This window comes from Pyxicephalus adspersus, chromosome 1 (assembly GCF_032062135.1).
Source record: "Pyxicephalus adspersus chromosome 1, UCB_Pads_2.0, whole genome shotgun sequence".
Taxonomy (NCBI): Eukaryota; Metazoa; Chordata; class Amphibia; order Anura; family Pyxicephalidae; genus Pyxicephalus; species Pyxicephalus adspersus.
In genome coordinates, this window is record NC_092858.1 from 131,456,449 (window position 1) to 131,475,802 (window position 19,354).

At 38.3% G+C, this 19,354-nt stretch overlaps 1 protein-coding gene across 4 annotated transcripts in view; it reads right to left on the reverse strand.

The window, feature by feature from the left end:
- LOC140341588 (steryl-sulfatase-like) overlaps positions 1 to 19,354 on the reverse strand; it is a 115,371-nt gene that overhangs the window by 28,742 nt on the left and 67,275 nt on the right. For all 4 annotated transcript variants that reach the window (XM_072427409.1, XM_072427401.1, XM_072427391.1 and 1 more), the window contains 2 exons: positions 14,249 to 14,408; positions 7,346 to 7,467 (listed from right to left, as the gene is read on the reverse strand). In XM_072427409.1, coding sequence (XP_072283510.1) covers positions 7,346 to 7,467; positions 14,249 to 14,408 — 282 coding nt within the window. The remainder of the gene's footprint in view (positions 1 to 7,345; positions 7,468 to 14,248; positions 14,409 to 19,354) is intronic.

Below are 19,354 nucleotides of genomic sequence, written 5' to 3' on the forward strand. Positions count from 1 at the left end.
TTTTTTTTAAAAACACAGTGGTATATTTTCAACTGTGTTTTACAATATAGAAGTGGCAACAATTGCTAATTAATTAATATTAATATTTAATATTTAGGAAGATACTTTACATTCGTTGATGTGGCATAATTACTACATGTGCTATTAATACCACGTAGTAAATTATAAAGCTGTAAGGCTATTTCTTCTGGATATTGTTTACTATCACAGTCACAGTTTTTATGGATGTATAGACACAACCCTGAGAATTGTTTTGGGGAGTTTGTTTTTTTAAAATCACATATTTATTAATTAAGATTCTCTGTAGAAAATCTTGTCTTGAAAAAGAATTATTTTCATTTCAAGAACTCTTTTTTATATAATATTCTACATTATACAAATTATAACCTGTATTTGCCTTATAACAATTCGTCTTTTTTTCTCCAAGGGCAGCATTATTGACATGTATTTATATATTAATTCAATAAATCCTGATGGTTTTCTGGAATATATTTATTTTACAAATAAATACAGTATTAAATGATAAAGGATTCCCAGGGGATTCCCTGGTTTATTTCAAAAGAGAGCATAGAAATTTTGACAATGTGTTCTTAATTTGACATTCACTGGTGGAGAATATTCTAGGTCCATGTGTTTCAATGGCATTGATTCTCCGCCAAGGAAAGTTTCCGTGAATGTAAGATTCATTGATTTATAAATAGATTCCCAATAGTACGAATCAGAGGTGATATGTTACTATTTACAAATCTGATGCATTCACTTGTATATGTAAACTGCTAGTTGTGTTACCGGCTTTCTATGACAAATAAGCTGAGCATATACTATGGGCTGGATTTATTAAAGCTCTCTAAGGCTAGAGAAGCTAGGCTTTCATCCGTGAATCTGGATGATCCAGCAAACCTGGAATGGATCTGATCCAGGATTGAAAACATTTGCTAACAAATAGCAAATGACTTAAGAAACCCATTCCAGGTTTTTTTGGATCACCCAGGTTCACTGATGAAAGTTTATCTTCTCCAGCTTTGGAGAGTTTTAATAAATTAGGCCCTATATAACAAGAAAACAGATGCTGGCTCTAAATAAGAACACAAAACACATTAGGAAAAAATGCAGAATACCAATACAGTTTTCATTTGGAATTCCTGTATTTGTCATTTATACTGTGTTTAAAACTCCCTTATAACACGGACCTGCAATAAGAGATATGGGGATTTGATTTTATTAAACATTTATAGTAAATCTCTAGTTTTGGAGAAAATGATATGCTGTGAAAGGGGCTGGAATGAAAGACAAACATTGTTCGTTGTTTCTAATAAACTTATTAACTGCCTAGGCAGTACATACTGTGGTTAATGAGATTGGTAGCCTATCTAAGCATTGGGAAGGGAGGTAAGAGTAATAAGAAAGTAAAGATTTATATTTAAAGCTGCCATATCTCTGACTTTAATTACAGTTTATCATTCAATTTTCAATGAGGTTATACTTTGCCTTTGTATGTATGTTGATCAGCAATTTTTAATTTGAATGATTAAAGTTAAATTACAGAAAATGCATTTTGCTTAAAAAATGAAATTATTGGGTTCATAGTTCAGGTGAGGAGGTCTTCCATTTTTCTAGTTTTCAATCTAATTATGTATTGCATTTCATAATTTTAATTCAAACCTGGCAAATCTCTTGCGGTATTGGCACATTATCATGCATCACATTAAGGCCACACATTCATTTTAAATGGGCTGCCAACCCACAGCAACATACCAAAATATAGACCTGCACTTTTTGTCACACAATACAACATACAGTATAGGTGTTTGTACCTACTGTACATGGGTGTTGGAGTGTTATTCTATATTATTGGCATCAGGCAAAGGAAGACTTTTATCTAGCAAATTATTAACATATTATGGTACAAATCAGGCTCAGCAAAGTCTGCCTCAGTGCTTCTTTAGAGCAGCTGAGGAAGAAATCAGGCGATAACCTTGTAGTAAATGTGTTGCAGAATTGGTTTCATTGATCCTGTTTATCATTGCTTTGGCATCAGAATTAGTTAATATCCCCAAGAGATTCTTTGGTTGCGTACAATACCAGTGGGGATAAGACCGGATTACGCTGCAACTTGGGTTCACAGGTAACTTTGGATGTTTGCCATTTAAGTTTGCCACCTAATGTAAACATCCCTTAGTTTTGAATAATAACCTGTTTACTAAATTACCATGTTCCAAGACAGCTGTGGACCTTGTCAAATTAATGTTATTTTTCAGGGGAATGTCAATCAATCAATCAATATCCTGCCTGTACTGCGTCTTGGCTGGATGCCAAGGTACACAAAGTTAGCAGCATTCCTATTGTCTGGTGGTTGTCAGGGGCTTGGAAATACTAGATTACAAGAATACTTGTAGACAGTTACTAAGGTACACCACAGCCCAGAAAACATTTGATTGGTAGTTGTTAGGGTTAATGAAAATAACCAGAGCCAGTTTGAATATCCCCACTATTTGCATTTTAAGGTTTTCCACAATTAAGTTTGCATTGAAAGGGGTTGGCAACTGATAGAGAACTAAAACTGTGCACCTTATAGCATTTACTAGCTACCTCAACACATAGGGCCTGATTTATCAAAGCTCCCCAGGACTGGAGAAAAATGTTTCTCCAACTATTTAACATAGGGGAACCACATGGATGGCCAAAAAGATTTTCGGTAATTGTTAAAGTCACCTTTAGCACTGAGTCGCCCAAATTGCTCAGTGCTCAAGGAACCCCTAGCAACCTATGCAGGAACCATGGAACCCTGGTTGAGAAACACAGAGATAGACTATCATGAGTGAACCTGGGTAATCCAGCAAACCTGAAATGGATCTAGTCAAGGTTTGAAAACATTTGCAGAATAATAGAAAATAATTTTAAAAAATCTTGTCCAGTCTTGGATAGCTTTAATAAATCAGGCCCATAGATGCGAAGCAAGCCTAATGGATGAAAGCTACCATATTTCTCAAGGGTTGAAATAAAACATCCATATTATATATATATATATATATATATATATATATATATATATATATATATTATATATATAAATATATATATATATACATAGCATGGGTACCACTAATACCCATGCTTAATGTCTTTAAAATTACATGTAACATCTTCTTACCAACACAAGGCATGCAATATATTTCAACACATTCTTGTTATCTGTTTAATGAAAATGTGTCTATTGAGTTCTCAACCAAATATTCAACCTTGAATAAACTATTATGTGTCAGTGTACAAACAATACTCAGTCTTCTTCTCAAACAACAATCTATACTAATAGAAAGACTTCCTAATAAAATACGAGTGAACATCTGCTAACGCTTTTTTTTCTTTATAATTTCCTGCATATCTATTTTTAATGACATTGAGGGAGCTATACATTTTGTATGCACATTCCTATTTCATCCACTTCGTCAGCTTGTTCATTGTACATTTTATTTGAGGACATCTTGTTCAATATAAGCTGCTTATAATTATAATTAAACATTGTCCCAGCAGGTCTGTTGCTTACTCAAGTTCTTATCAAAAGAAATATCACATAATCTCAAAAGAAATGTTTGTTTATGCTCAAGTGTCTTGCATCACAAAAAAAAATCACTGCTAACAACCACAATCATTTTACTAAATGCATAATAAATGTAAAGCAGTCTGAACTATTTACTGTATATACTGTAGAGTAGATTTTCGCATTTCAGAGGCCCAATTGCTAAATTTCCTACAGATCCACAAATAAAGATTTTTTTTAGCAATCTATTGGGTTTTACCTGCAAATCTATATATTCAATGGGCCTGGTTTATTAAAGCTCTCCCAATTTGGAAAGGATATATTTTCATCAGTGAAGCTGGGTGATCTAGCAAACCTGGAATGGATATCCTAAAAGTCATCTGCTATTTGTTAGCAAATGTTTTCACTCCTGGATCAGATCCATTCCAGGTTTGCTTGATCACCCAGCTTCACTGATGAAAGTGTATCCTCTCCAGGATGGGACAGCTTTATTAAATCAGGCCCAATGCATCTTTTCTGTATTTGTGCAAATGTATATATTTATATATTAGCAGGAAAAATGATATTGCACTTACTTTTATTTAGATACATTATGAAAACCTCAATAGAACAAAGGACAATTATAAGTCATCTTTCATTCCCCTTAATGCTCTAAACTCAAGAGATTGAAAAAGATAGCTGGCTGCCATGGGTTACTGCACATTACAATTCCTTGTACTGCGGCATAATAAGGTTTATTATCTTGCCATAACTTTCCTTTTTTTACAGAATTCTATCAACTGCTGCCAGTACACTGTGACCTGCAGGTTTTCACAGTTAAGTTCTTATGTACCTATGATTATATTTTTTCACTTTTTGCAGTTTTCTGACAGATGACAGGAGAAAAGGGGTAAACATTCTTGAACTAAATAACTCTATAAGAACATCTAAGACCTTGAGGAAAACATTTCCTGAAGGTGTAATGACTGCTTTTGAAACAAATGAAAGCATTTCAGGCTACAAAACTGATAGGGAAAATTGGTCATCCTTAATCCATGTGACAGCCATAATAAAATTAATGCATTGCAATTTCCTATCGCCTATTCAACAAATGGACAGTCTTACTGTTCAGATTTTACAATGGACAGAGCACTATAATAGATTCTGTTTAATTGAATAAGCTATGCTAAATCTATAATAGGGTTTTCTGAATATGTTAAGACAACAAAATTGGTGGTACAATCATTCTAATCTCCATAAATTTCAGTGTTTTGTAATAAGTAACAAAACATTAATCTATTGTTATTCTTTTCAAAACATTTTGTGCTGTCACATAGGGTAATTGCAAAATAGTAGTAAAATAAAATATGCTTAAGTGAGGGGTGTTTGTGAATGTTTCTTTAATTCTCAAAAACATTGGTAAAATATGTCTGCACAGAAATTTGGCTAAACTACAAAAGCAACATACTGCAAGGGTATTTGGGTTTAAGGGACATGTTACCAGGAAGTTACTCATCTTTCATTTGACTTCAGGTTGTGGGTGCACCCTTGGTACTATTGGTACCTGTGACTCTAGTTACAATGTCTCATCGACATTGCGAATAAAAGATTTAAAAACTAAAGTTTTGCCACCTACAAAATGAGAGACACATTTTGTAAAACCACCCAAATATTGGGGTAAGTAATGGGTAGGTGGAGCAATCTAAAGGGCAGGGAGTTTCTATGGTACAAAGCTTAATAAAACATAAAATATACTTTATTGATAAGCTATTCTTAAAAATAGTTTGACACATAAATGACTTACAAATATAGATGAAGTCCATAAATGAGCAAAGGCATAAAGGTCACAATTTTAAACCAGATCTTCACTTTAACCTATGTTTCGCAGGATGAAACCCACTTCCTCAGGGGAAGGAGAAATATCACATTGGTTTTTCTAGAGACTTTTGTTGCCTTTTTCGAGTTGTAGATAATATTAATTCTTCAAAGTGAAATTCATCAACAAAAACCCCTTATTCAGGAACCTTGGAAAAGAAACACCTAAGATATCTTCCAAGAGTTGGATGAAGACCAGTTCTGGTTTGCAGAATATTACATGAATAGAAAGGAAAAAGAAAGACTGGGTTTATGCTGGCAAAAGTTAGGTTTATATTTGGCATGACAATATGTAAGCCAATAAGTAGATGAATGTACAATAAACACAATTCAAAAGTAGGTACAAATAGTAGATCAGGCTTCCCCTATAAAAGCTAGTGAGGGAAAATTCCTGTTGTACTAGACATAAGCCGCCTATATATATGTGCTGAAGGAATCAGGATGGTGATCGCCTCAATCCCAACGGATTTCACTGGTAGGCTTCATCAGGGGATGGGTAGAGACCATTAAAACGACTGTGATTTTGGTAATCAATCTCAGTAGAGTTTACTGTGTAGTAGGAATGGTTTGTTAGGGGTATAAAATATTCCCTAAGACGGCAAAGGCTTCAACATAAGTTCCCAAAGTAAATGGTGAGGAAGCAGTTAACAGTGGTCGTGTCAGAATTAAAAATTCATTCCATCATTCATGGCTTGCAGAATAAATATGTGTTAAAGCAATAGAGCACAGCCAAACACTGCTGGCTCAAATGCAATAAAGCAAACCTGGAGTAGATGAAGCAAACTAGGGAACAAAACTGCGACTCGTGTCAGAAGGAGTTTCATACATCCAGGGAGCCACGTGACTGGATGAATTGTGGGACTTCCCAAAGCACATCAATCAGAACCTCCCTATGTAATTCACTCTTACAATAAGCTGGGGATATACCTTCATCTGAATTGCCATAAATGCAACCATGATCTATTCTTTAGCAGTCAGCTGTGTACAGACTTCAGAATGTAAAATAAAGCTAAGATGTCTGTTTGGAAACTCATATATAAAATTCCAAAGCAAATGAATGAATGGTCATGTATTAAATAACTAAGCCTATATGTTCTGTGCATGGCATCTGCTGTACCTTGTGTGTACAGCACATGTGCAATGCCATGTAGACCTTGGCAGTGCCACATACAGAGCCAGCTACCGGAGTCAATGTAACTCCTGCACATGCACCGAAGTTGAATCATCATTGGGAATTCAATGACTGAAGAGGGTCCATGTGCTCTCAGAAGTCTGTGTAGGTGGTAGCTTTCTTTGATGTGTTGAGGATAGTTTTTGGACCTGTGATTACTGCAGAGCAGCTTCACACAGGTAAGGTCAGTGACATAATCGGCAAGTATACTGTGCTTACTTTCTAAATATGGCAGAAACTCACCAATTAGTATCATTCCACTTTAAGAGAACATATTAGCTATAGATAGCCTAAAGGTAATACTGGAGACTAGCCCTTCTGCTATTTGCTTACCATTTTTGAGCTTAGCTTTTGGAATTAAGGTCCTCATGAGTGTGGTATGTTTTGATTGGCAGGGCATATGGATCAGGTGTTCTGTTCCTATAAGCTTTTAAGATGTAAAATTTACAATTTTAATGATGGTAACTCCACCAGTAAGTAAAAATATTTTTTTTTAGATGGCCAGCAAAAAAAAAAAAAAAAAAAAATTGGAGGACAGTTGAAGCAATTATTTAAATTATAATTTGATGGTGATGAACAGTGATGTGTGTGGATTAAATCAATAAATAAATAGGTAAACAGTGTGCAAAGATGCTTATTTTTCCTTGTGTGAAGATGTCCTTAGGGCCCATTTACACCTTTGCATTTTTCCTAACGCAGAATTTTAAAATTCATGTTTCTGTATATAAAATATAACTAGCATATCATAAATAATTAAAAAACAAACATTAGAATTAACTTACTGTTCCTCTGATTCCATCTTACGGCATTTAAATAAGCGTTACAATAATGGAACAAGAATTCGTGGTCTGATGTGATACTTTTTCCCAGAACCAAAGGCATTAGATCTGATCCATCAATAATTCTGCAAGAACATATGAAAATTACAGCCTTTCGGCTAAGGTAATGTGTACATTTATATTGCATTATCATCTATAATTTCATTTTTTTTGCATTTTTCTATCATGTGAAAGTCATGTCATACATTTTGCTGAGTAATTAATTCACAGCTACAGACCTGCTTTTCTGTGCAATACAATTTGATTTTCTGCTACCCATTAGATTGATCAAGTGTCACCAGATACTCCATGTAATCAGGACAAGCTGCTTATATACTGTATGTGGCTGATAAGAAATTAAGGCAAAATATCTAGAACTGTTTATTTGTATTTCCTTTTTCAAGAAACCATCCATTTTTACAATGTTAGCCTCAACTGCATTTCCAGTATTTGCTTTCATTAAACATTTCTTTTAGGCCGTCTGGCTTAAGGGCAGCAGAAAGGCTACAAAGTCAGCTTTCAGCCCTATAAAAAGATTACATGGTCCATGATTCATTGCTTTGTGTATTATGGATATCGGTGTTTACATTTGTAGTCTTAGCTTTCTACGCATAATGGGGTGGCTACAAATGAAGACATTCTGAACAAGGCATGAATAGTAGCCACAGGCATTAGAGATATCACGATCTCTGCAAAGGATATGAAGCATTTATAGTGACTATTAGCACATTTTTTTAAAACTGGAGGAATATATACTATTTAGTAATTAGACATTGACTTTCAGAGAAAACAACACTTTTACTGATAATGATGTCACCCTCAGCAGCCAGACGTAGAGCTGCAAAGTTACATACATATGACATACATGCACTCTATACTTTTTGTGGGTCCCCAAACTACTGCCTAAATATGATACTGGTGAACTTTTTTAGATTTAATTTTTACCCCTATCCTGCCACCAACTCTTTGTTAATGTACTCTCTTTGCCTATAAGCAAATCCTATTGCAAAACACTGTACTTTTGTTGGGCTGCTTTTATTTCCTCATCACTAAGTTCTGATGTAATAAATGTACACTAGACTGCAAGAGAGCATCGCCAAGTAAAATTAAACTATCCAGCTTGCATTTATAAAAAATACCTTTATATCTGTATTCATGAATATTGATCTGCATCGATGTGTGCTTTTTTAAATGTGCCTGGAGATCAAGAAAGGTAAATAAAAAGTATGATATTGTAGTCCAAAGAAGAATTCTAGAAATGAAAACATTTCCTTAAATTAATAATAAAACATGTATTGTCCTCCATGCACAGCATTGCCTTTCTGTACATAGAAATTAGTAAAATGTTATAGATTTTGCATTGCAGCAATGTTTTTATGTTTGGGATTTTCAAGCATTCTGCATGCTCCTTCTGTAGCCAGAAAATGTCTTTTACATTGACCCATGTTGTCCTTTAAACACAATACCTTTTTAGGCTCATACAAAGTGTGATACACACAATTTAAGCTTATCTGTGGAGGTATCTTATTACAATAAAAGTTAACAAACAAATATAATTAGGCACTTCAAGTTATTACTTCACTGCTAATTTTTACCTTATCTCTCCAGAGAAATGGGCATTATGCACAACAGGCAGAGCTGAATTCAACTAATTAGGGGACATAGAGGTATTCAAAGAATAAAAAAGAAACTGAGATGTGGGATAAGATACTTGCAAATGTGAAAGTGTATCTAAATACAAGAAAAACATGAATATAGTATAGTGCAGCTTGCCAGTCCTTGATTTTTATGGCTGCATTTTGTTTAGATTTTTCCTGTATTTTCACCTTCTGATCCTACCAGAAAGACCACATGGCAGACTTTACTTTCATCAATGGGCCTGATTCATTTAAGTTCTCCAAGACTGGATAACATAGATGATTATGGAGAACCTGGTATGGATTTCTTTAAATATAAAATATTTAAAATATGTTCTCAATTCTTGACTAAATTCATTCTAGGTTTGCTGGATCACCCACATTCTCCCATGAAAGTGTATATTCTCTAGCCTTGGAGGGCTTTAATAAATTAGGCTCAATGTGCGCTCCAATCAGGTAATGAAAACCTCTGTTGAAATACCTTTATAAGGACAGTAATGCAACAAATATTTGCAGATGTGAAATTTTGGTTTTGGAGCATGAAATAAAACTAAATTATTTAAGATCCATTTGTGTTGCTGGTGACTGTTACTTGACCAACATTTGATATTTAGGAACTTTTCTCAAGTACAAAAGGGTCTACCAGTCTTTTGCCATTAAAGACTGGTGGGCCTCCATTGTGAGACCTATTTGCAATATAAACATGAACTTTTGTGGTCATTTAAGCAACCACGCATTACAAAATAATTCCACAGCAGCTGATCTTCGGCTAAGGTAAATTTGTAGTGTATAATACATTTTATACCAAAAAACATAATCTTATAGTATGTGTAATTTTGTACTGGCACTAGTTCTTGACTCAAATTTCAGCTCTTGTTCCTGTTTACTACTTATAATTCAGAACAATTTTTACATATCCACTATGGATCTGTTTATTTGGTGATAATTGGTTCAATACCAAATTTTTATGTACACTGGGATTTTGGAAAAATGATTTTCTTTGTAATCAATAGAAGAAAGGTGAAAAATATAAACATTCATATTATTTGTTGGTTTTGAACTGTGTTCAACAATATGCCCTTTTAAAAATGAAACTAAAAACAAAAATGGCATATGTATTTATAAATAAAAATAATGTTGTCCTGTTAGGCAAAGCTAGGACTAATCAGGGTACATTTAGGCAAATACATTGTATTAAAAAAGTGTATTTTTTTAGGTTAATGCTATCTATGTATATGCATAAAGTAGTTGCTATAAGAATGCCATTCTTTATCTTTTCTGAATGACACTAGCAGACTATTTCTACACTCAATGGCTTTGCAAGCACATACTTACATTTAAAGCGGAATTGTCAAAAAAGATAGGTAGGAAGACATCAATCCCTTGCGTTCCCTCGCTGTCCCATCTTCTTCTTTGTGTTGTGGGCTGGACACTGGGTGTCTTCATCTTTCTGTGACTACACCTGATCTCGCGCTGTGCAGGTGTGAGATTGGGATACACAACTTCCTGTAACTGTAAAAAAAAGAAACACTGATCTCACTGAGCATGTGTGTGGCATTATTCTTTTTTTTTATACAGGAAAGCCCCTCCTGCGAATGCCAAATTTCTCACTCTTGTACAATATACTGTAAGCTAATACTGTTACGATTCTGTGATTGGTGTGGACAAATAATGGTTGCACTGTAGTTTGATTGACAAGCACCATGCAGCTTTGCCTCAATCTCTTGACCTCAATCTCATCAATTTTGTTCTGTAAAAATAAAAAAAAAAACACTGTGACATTATGAACAGAGTCACATAAAGTAACAAGATTTGAATTTATCTGCATAATGTCTACAGTATTTGAAAAAAAATGGAAAAAAAAGAGCCTGAATAATGTGGTTGCTTTTCCTTTATGTTACGTTTCCTAAAAGCACTCAATAAATCATAAGCTTTAGAGTGCCTCTTCAATGCACTTGGGCAAAAGTAACAGTCTGTCAGATGGTGCTCCAATGCTCCAGCACGAAATTAAAAGTGACCCTGCTGTTGATAGCAACTTAACATTTAGAATGCTAAGAAAATGCTCTAATGCACTTTGATGAACTAATTCAACTACAAATTAACTTAACTTTGAAACGGGAGGGTAAAGCAGGTCATGTTTTAAAGTACTTGGCTTTCTTTTTACCACTTGGCTGAGAGGAAGACATAGATTACAAAGTTACAAAAGTTGTTCTCAGATTTAAACAACTTTTAAATAAGTAATTGATTTATACCTTTGTTGGAAATGCTCTGCAATTTAAATGAAGCTTCACTGCTGAATGTATCGCACTATTGAGCTAAGCTTTCTGGAAATTCAGTGGAGTAAAGATGTAAAAGAGCCAGCTTTAAGTGTAATATTCAGTTAATGACTGTAGCATTATCCTCGGGTTTCTTTTTGTCATAATTAAAGTGCTTGTACTAATTTTTTAAACAAATTCTGCAAGGATACAAACGGATAATTGATACCTTTATTTAAATACCCCATCATGTATTTATCTGGAAGTTTGGCCAAACTGTCCAGAATGTCCAGGTTTTAAAAGATATGGAAACTTCTTTGTTGAACTCCATAAAGAAAACTCTGGTATGTTTTTTTTGGGAGCGGAACTACAAAAGCCAAATGAAAGTAAATTACATGGAAAGCCTACCAAATGTCACAAAAGGCTTTGTGTGTGTAAGATTGCAAGTATGAAAATCCCTCAATTTAATTTTGTTTAGTTTGAGTCCCTTACAGTGGACCTATCACTAAAATGTTACTTTTGAATTAAAAGGTAGACAACCCTTTTATGTAAAGTAAAAATACATTTTCTTATAACTTTTTTTCAAAAAGGTTAAAGCTCCTCCCCTTTTGTCCTTACTACTGCGGCAGGCATGTACAGAAGATGCTTTTCCTTTTAATGGGAAAAAAAAGCCAAACCTACGCATGCACAGTGAGACTGACACTCTTTTTTTCCATTTACAGATGGCTACATCACCTGATCTTGCACCTGTGCAGATCAGCTGATGTAGCCAGAAGAAGGAAGAAAGAGACAGATAGTGGCACCTGGTGCTTCCTCCTTGCCGGGACAAAGTTGTGGGCAGAGTGGGACCCAAACGAGGACATCGCCCGAGGAATCATTGGTAGATGTATAAAGGACAGGAGGCCTTACACAAGAAATGGACTTCACAATAGCAGCCTTAACCTTTGAGGTTGTGGTTCAAAAAGTAACCAGTGGAACCCCATATTCATGACCTTGAACTACTGAACAACTAGCCTTCTTAGTAAATAACAACAGGTATATTTTTTATTACCCACCTAAAGTACCACATTTTGACAGCAGCAAATAAGATTCTATGTACGCATATAGGATTCCATAATAATGAATGTCACTGCTCATCCTTGGCTGCTGTGAAAAGCAGGTACATCATGGGGTGTCCCATAAATGTTTTCCAAGAATTTTCCCAATAAAATACACAATATTAAGGAAAATCTCACTTTTAGACAAAAAACAAAACTAGTCATTGACTGTTTACCAAACATTTGCTGTTATAGGCTAATTTTTCCCCCAGCCAGGATAACAGGTTTATTTTACCATTGAATTAAACAGTGTGCATGATAGTCTGGCAGATAATATTAACAGGAGAGGAAGTGAAAGCTTTAATTTTTCTCCCATTAGGAGGCATTTTTTATTACTTTGACTGTCAAGAATGTGCATACATCATGACTGTACTTTTTTTAGGTAGCCAAAGGCATATGGAATCAGTCATGTCAATTAAAGGTTCATAATTCAGCTTGTTTTATTTTAATCTATGACATCTTTGCTGTAAGTCGCAGTGATCTATGCAGCAGTACATAATAAAGGAACTGCTGTCATCTTTAAATAATGTCAGCCCCCTGGTAACAGTAATAAAGTGCAGTGAAAACAATAGTAAAATAGGAACAAAAATCTGGAATATGTATTTCAGACCCTATTGTACTACAAATATCACGCATCCTTGCACACATTAACAGGGAGTGTGGGTTTTTGATGATTGGAAAGCTGAAACTGGGGGTTTGTTGGATTGCTGAGATACCATTGTTCACAAATAGACAGAAGTCTCATCTGCAGCCTACAGCTCCAAGTGAAGATTTTATATGTGCAGGTGATCAAATACAAGTACAGACACAAAATCTGCAGTCTCCAAGTTCAATGTTTGAGATTGAATTAAACGCAAAACTCTCACTAAAATTAAAATCCAAAAATCCAAAAGTGTCATGCAGTCTGTTGGTAGCCTAACATAGCAGCCTTTATTTTTGTTGTTCCCCTCTCTGGCTCTGTATTCTGGACTTGCCACTGCTGGAATCCCTTGTACTTATCTGTGGACTCCTGTTCCTCTGTCAGTCCTTCCCCAGATGCTATCTCTTGCCTACAGAAGTCCTGGGGGCAACCATGTGCTCGGAAAGCTCATCTATCCTCCTGAAGCTGAGCAGGGGGCTAACTATAGGGTGAAGAGTGCGGCATTAAATTGAGGGACTGGCGTCTGGCACGCACTATTGCTGAACTAGGGCATTACAATAACTTATTTGTTTTGGATCTTGCCAGCTAATTTATTGTTTTTTAACTTTCTTTATCAGGCAGAGCTGTTCCACAAAAGCGATATTTAGAAGGTTAAAACAAACCATTTAACACCCACAGGGTGCTAACAATGGTCAGTGTTTAAATATTTTGCACTGTTCCAAAAAGAAATCAAACATGTTACTGTAACTTCTTAAAATGGTTAAGTTTTGCAGATGCTACAAGAAAATTAAAAAAAAACAATACAGCAACTACATTTAGGTTGCAAAATATTCAAATGCTATGCTTTGGTTAAGATACACTTGAAAAGAATTACAAAGTTGTTTTTCCTGTAATGTCAAGTAGATAATAAAGTTGCTGTGTGTTTTTTAGACATTTTAGAAGTTTACAGTAATATATATATATATATATATATAAATATTTACTGCACATTAATCATTTTAGAGTATGTAGAGTTTACTAGAGTACTAGAGATCCTGTTAAAAAAAAATACACCTCTATACACTTTTTTTTTCTTTTGGCTCTAAATCAGAAACATATCAAAGATAAAGAGTTATGGTGATGTAAAGGTGTAAAGTGTGCACATAAATTAAAATGTCTTTTTATGTCATTTTGTTTTAATTGTATTGTTTGTTGTCTTAGATGTTAAAATAAAAAAAAAGTTTTATTAAAAAAATTACCTGTCTTGAGGAACACTTGATCCAGAAAGTTTAACAACTGTAGAAAAAATATCCATGTTGCTTGTTGGTTCATTAATAACAGTACCCGCTTCTATAACGCCAGGCCATTGAATAAGTCCAGGGACACGTATTCCACCTTCCCAGCAAGTAGCTTTTCCTCCTTAAACATATTATTTATAAACTGTATTATTGTAGATCTATTCACCCAATTACTAAAATCTCATATAAAAAAGGAGCTGGCCAAAATGATCATTGTTCAGATGTTTTCTGTTACTCCATTGTGCTCCTAAATTGTCACCTTGGCATACTTTGGAAGTGACATCAACACACATTGTGCAGGCATGTCCTATTATCATCACTATCTATAAAACTATCCAGAACAATCATGTGCAGCCCATACTAGAGCCTTTGCACATAGACAGGACATGGTTACAAAAAGCTGGAGGAACAGCAGAAATGGGAAGCAGACATGAGAGACATGAGAGAAAGAAATGAGCATACATCTACTATCAGCTGAGAACAATTTACTTCAATATAACTTTAAATGCAGATAAACCTTGATTGTTACTATGAGAAGCAGACTAAACAGTATTGATAGTGAGAAAAAGTAAAGTAACCATAGCAACTAATCAAATTAGTGCTAACTGTCGTCAAATGTGGAAAGTAACTTTTTATCGGTTGCTATGGAAAACTGCATTTTAGTCATTATTCTTGCTTTAATAAATAAAACTAGATATGCTAAATTAAATGTCTTTTCTATATCTGCTAAAATGGTATGAAAATAGTTTGGCTGAGGGTTAGCCAAGTGGCAGTCATAAATCTTATACAAATTCTGTGTTTGTGTAATTTTTGTGTGTGTAATTTTCAAGCCCTTGTATGATCATGTAAAAATAGACCTATGCCTAAGCTCCTCCCGTTAAACTTGCACAAATATATATATATATATATATATATATATATATATATATATAAATACACACACTGTGCTGTCGTAAGTGAGGAATTGGGAAAATACACATTTGTTTCAGCCTGGAACAGGGATTTCTTCCCCTTTTGAAAAACAAAAATGTGGCAAACAGCAGCTATAGAAAAACATCAATTATAATTATTGTTCAATAAATAGAACAATCTACTCAAATGTTATTATTAATTTAAAAAGAAAAATCGGCCATTGAATGTACTACTATATATATACTCAAATAAACCCAGGTACCTATTTTTATCTGAAAAAACAGGAGAATTACAGGGCAAAAAGAGCAGCCATTTAGGCAAACATTCACAACAGTAATCAACAGTAAATGCCAAAAAAATGAATGGAATAAAAAACATACATTGTGAGTTAATATATATGAATTCATTTAAAGGGGGAAAATAAAATCACATTAATCTAATGGGCCTGAAATAATGAAGCTCTCCTAGACTGGAGAAGATAAATTATCATGGAAGAATGTGGGTGATCCAGAAAACCTAGAATGTATCTGGTCCAGGATTGAACACATTTGGCAACAGCAAAAGATTTTTAAGAAATTCAATCCAGGTTTGCTGGATCACCCATCATCTTCATCTTGGAGAGCTTCAATAAATTAGGCCCAGTCTGTATAGCATTTTCTTTCTTTATTCAGGTTAAATTTTTTTGTACTTTTAGTCGGTTATAGTGCGTCACTTGCTCTTAAAGCCGAACTGTGACCCAAAAAGAAATACCACTTACCATTACTGGTGAAACCTCCTTGATCCTTTCACAAACTGAGCCCAGTAGGACCCAGCTTCTCTCTTTCTGGTGCAGACGGAACAGCAGGAAAGGTTTCTTCTTACGCTCTGTTCACGTCACCCATTCTCGCACTGTGCAGACGAGATCAGGTGACGTGTTTTTCTAAAAAGGTGTGGATTTTACTGCTAATCAAGCACTTTTTTCTTACATTCTAGAAAAGCCCCCTATGATGCGGGCCTGATCTCAGGCCTCAGGCATGCACAAAAGGAGCAGCTCACAGTCTCCTTGGATATGTGACCTATGTTTTCCAGGAGGCTGCATGCTCCCCTTTCAGTCTTTACCACTAATAAATAAAAGATTTAGCCATTTGATATAATGTTAAAAATTTGGTATTAGGTCTGCTTTAAAAGATTTTTGTGCATCAATGTTGGCCATTTCATGTTATAATGGCATTTTCAGGTAACAAAAAAAAAATTGTTGCAACTATTTAGGTAATTGGACCTCTCGTATTACCAGCTACTGCTATTTTTTTTTTTACATTAGCATTGTGACTACAGAGAGGCCCGTAGCAGGGGATATGCAAGGGGCGACATGACAGGGGGCACGTGCTGCTCGGAAGAAGGGGGGGGGGGGAGAGCAGGTGTGAGATTGAGTTGCAGTGGAAGGGAGGGTCAGAGATGAGCTAGGAGTCAAAAGTTTAAGGGGAGGAGTGTAAGAAATAAAAGGAAGGGGTAACGGATCCTCAGCACATTTTTTGGGAAAAGAAATTGGAGAGCAGGAACTTGTGCAGGTAGGCATTATGGAGTCTATTGACGCCTTAATGCGGCAACTTAGGGCTGCGGCGGCTTCACAAGGTGAAGCCTGGCTGCGGGATAGAGTAGCTGAAGCGGTTGGGGGGGTTCCTGGGGAACAGCAGCAGGATAGGTTAGAGGGGCTGCGGCCTCGGAGAATTAGGGCTCCGGTGCGCCTGAGCCCAGAACCGTTTGGCAGAACTTTGCGCCACCCTGCGAGCCCCACAAGGGACCCTCCTGGCAGGTCAGCCGGGCCGCGCTTGCCTAGGACTGGACTGGGTCTAGGGAGGAATCCCCTTCGCCGGCGGAGTTCTGGAGTGGGGGCCGCGGCTGCCAGGGAGCGCAGCCCCCACTCAAACCCAGGTGAGGCCTTGAGAGGGGAGGCCTCACCTGGGGTGGCTACCCCGCGGCCTGCGGGTGGTCTGAAGGCAGTGAAAGGACGGGGGGCTGTGGCTGGTAGGGGGCACAGCCCTCAAGTGCAGCAGGATGGGGCCAGGGCGGGGGCCTCTTCTGATGCTGGGGGCCTCCGGTCGGGAGGCCCCAGGAAGGCGGTTTGCAAGAGGGGGGCTGTGGCGGATGCGGCCTTTGAGGAGGCCTTACCTGCAGCCGGGGCCTCTAGTGGCACGGGGCCCTGGTGGAGTAACGCTGTGGCGGGTCCCTCCAGGGACGCAGCCTGGCAAGGCAGGGAGGACCGCGGTGGTCCGGAGGCGGTGCGGGCTCGGTGTCCTGCCGACCCGGGAGCGCAAGGCCGCATGGCCAAGATGGCGGCGGCTCCACGTGGCCGGGATGAAGATGAGGCGCCCGGATATGACGCGGGTGGTCGCGCCGCGTCATCGCGAGACTTTCCAGAAGCCGGAAGTGACGCGGACCCGGAAGATGGCGTTCCCCGATCGGAGGGGAAACTTTCTTCATCGGAGGAGGAGGACGCGGGCCGGATGCTGGCAGCGGCGCGGGGCCCTTCCGGAGCGGTGGCAGGATCCCGGGATCAGGATCTGCCAGGTAGGACAATGGGGGGGCCTGTTGGTGGGTGGGGGGAAAGGGGGGGACTGGAAGAGCTGTGTGTAATTGGGAGCAGGGGGGTCTATGGGGGGACTGTGGAGACTTGTGTGTGGGGTGGGGGGATTTAGCAGCGAGGGAGGGGGGGGGGGGGGGGAGAGTGGCGCAAGGCAGAGGGGGCTGGCGGGCAGAAGTACAGAGGATGAAGGGGATGGCAAGGGAACAACCTGGGGGCATGGGGGGGTCAGGCCAGGAGATAGGGGGGATGTTGGGGGGTGGGTGGTGAAAGGTGAGTATGTGGACATTTTTTCCCTGTTGCCTTTAGAGAGGTTTAATTTGGATAAGCCGGTGGGTGGGGATGGGCGGAAGGAGGAATCTGAGTTGCGCAGGCATAGGTTGATTCCGCGCAAATTTTGGAATTGGATGCAGGCCTTTAATATTTTGGCTAGTGTGTTGGGGGAAAAGCAACCTGAACTGTGTGCATCACTGTTTTGTTACTTGGACACAATCAGGGAAGCGCACAGGATGTTTGGTGGGATGGCATGGTTGCGATATGACGAGCAATTTCGTCAGAGGATGGCGGTGCGGCAATCGCTGCGCTGGAATCATAAAGACATAGGGTTGTGGATGAAGTTGATGTCTGGTCCTAGGCTTGGGGGAGGGGGTGGTCAGCAGTTTTTTCCAGGGGGGGGCGGCGGTCAGCAGACAGCAGGGGCGCCGGCCAATAGGAAGAAAGGGCTTTGTTGGCTCTTCAATGGAGGGGGTTGCAAATTCAGGGGGGCTTGCAGGTTTAAGCATGAGTGTTCTGGATGCAGTGGCACCCATGGGGTCTCCAGGTGTTTTAAGGCAGGGGCCGGGAAAGGCGGCGATGGGGTTGGAAAAGGAGGTGACGCCGGTGAAGGTAGAAAAGATGCGCCCTTTTTTAGGTAAGTACCCGGATAAGGAGGCAGCTAGGGTGTTGGAGGCGGGTTTTACTGAGGGGTTTTTGATACCAAGTGAGGTGGGGGTGGTGCCGGCGGAATCGCGCAACTTGAATTTAGCTTTGCAACATGGGGAGGTGGTTGCAGAAAAGTTGGCGAAGGAGGTAAGTTTGGGGGGAATGGGGGGTCCCTTTCGCGAGCCGCCGCTGGAGGGTTTGATAGTATCGCCGTTGGGGTTAGTTCCCAAGAAGGAACCGGGTAAGTTTCGTTTGATTCATCACTTATCCTTCCCGCCGGGAGCATCTGTGAATGATGGAATTTTGCCTGAGGTTTGTGCGCTGGGATACACTTCTATTGATGCGGCGATTGGGTGGATTAGAAAGTATGGGCAGGGGGCGTTGTTGGCCAAGGCTGATATTGAGGCGGCTTTCAGGTTGTTGCCGGTTCATCCGGGCTGCATGCGTTTGTTGGGTTGCAAGTGGGAGGGAGAGTATTTTGTGGATCGTTGTTTGCCGATGGGTTGTTCAATTTCTTCTGCCTTATTTGAGAAGTTTAGTACGTTTTTAGAATGGGTGGTGCAGTCCGTGGCGGAGGTGGGTTCAGTCATTCACTACTTGGATGATTTTTTGATGATTGGGCCAGCTGGGAGCTCGGTGTGCAGGGTTTTGTTAGCAACTCTGCAGCATGTGGC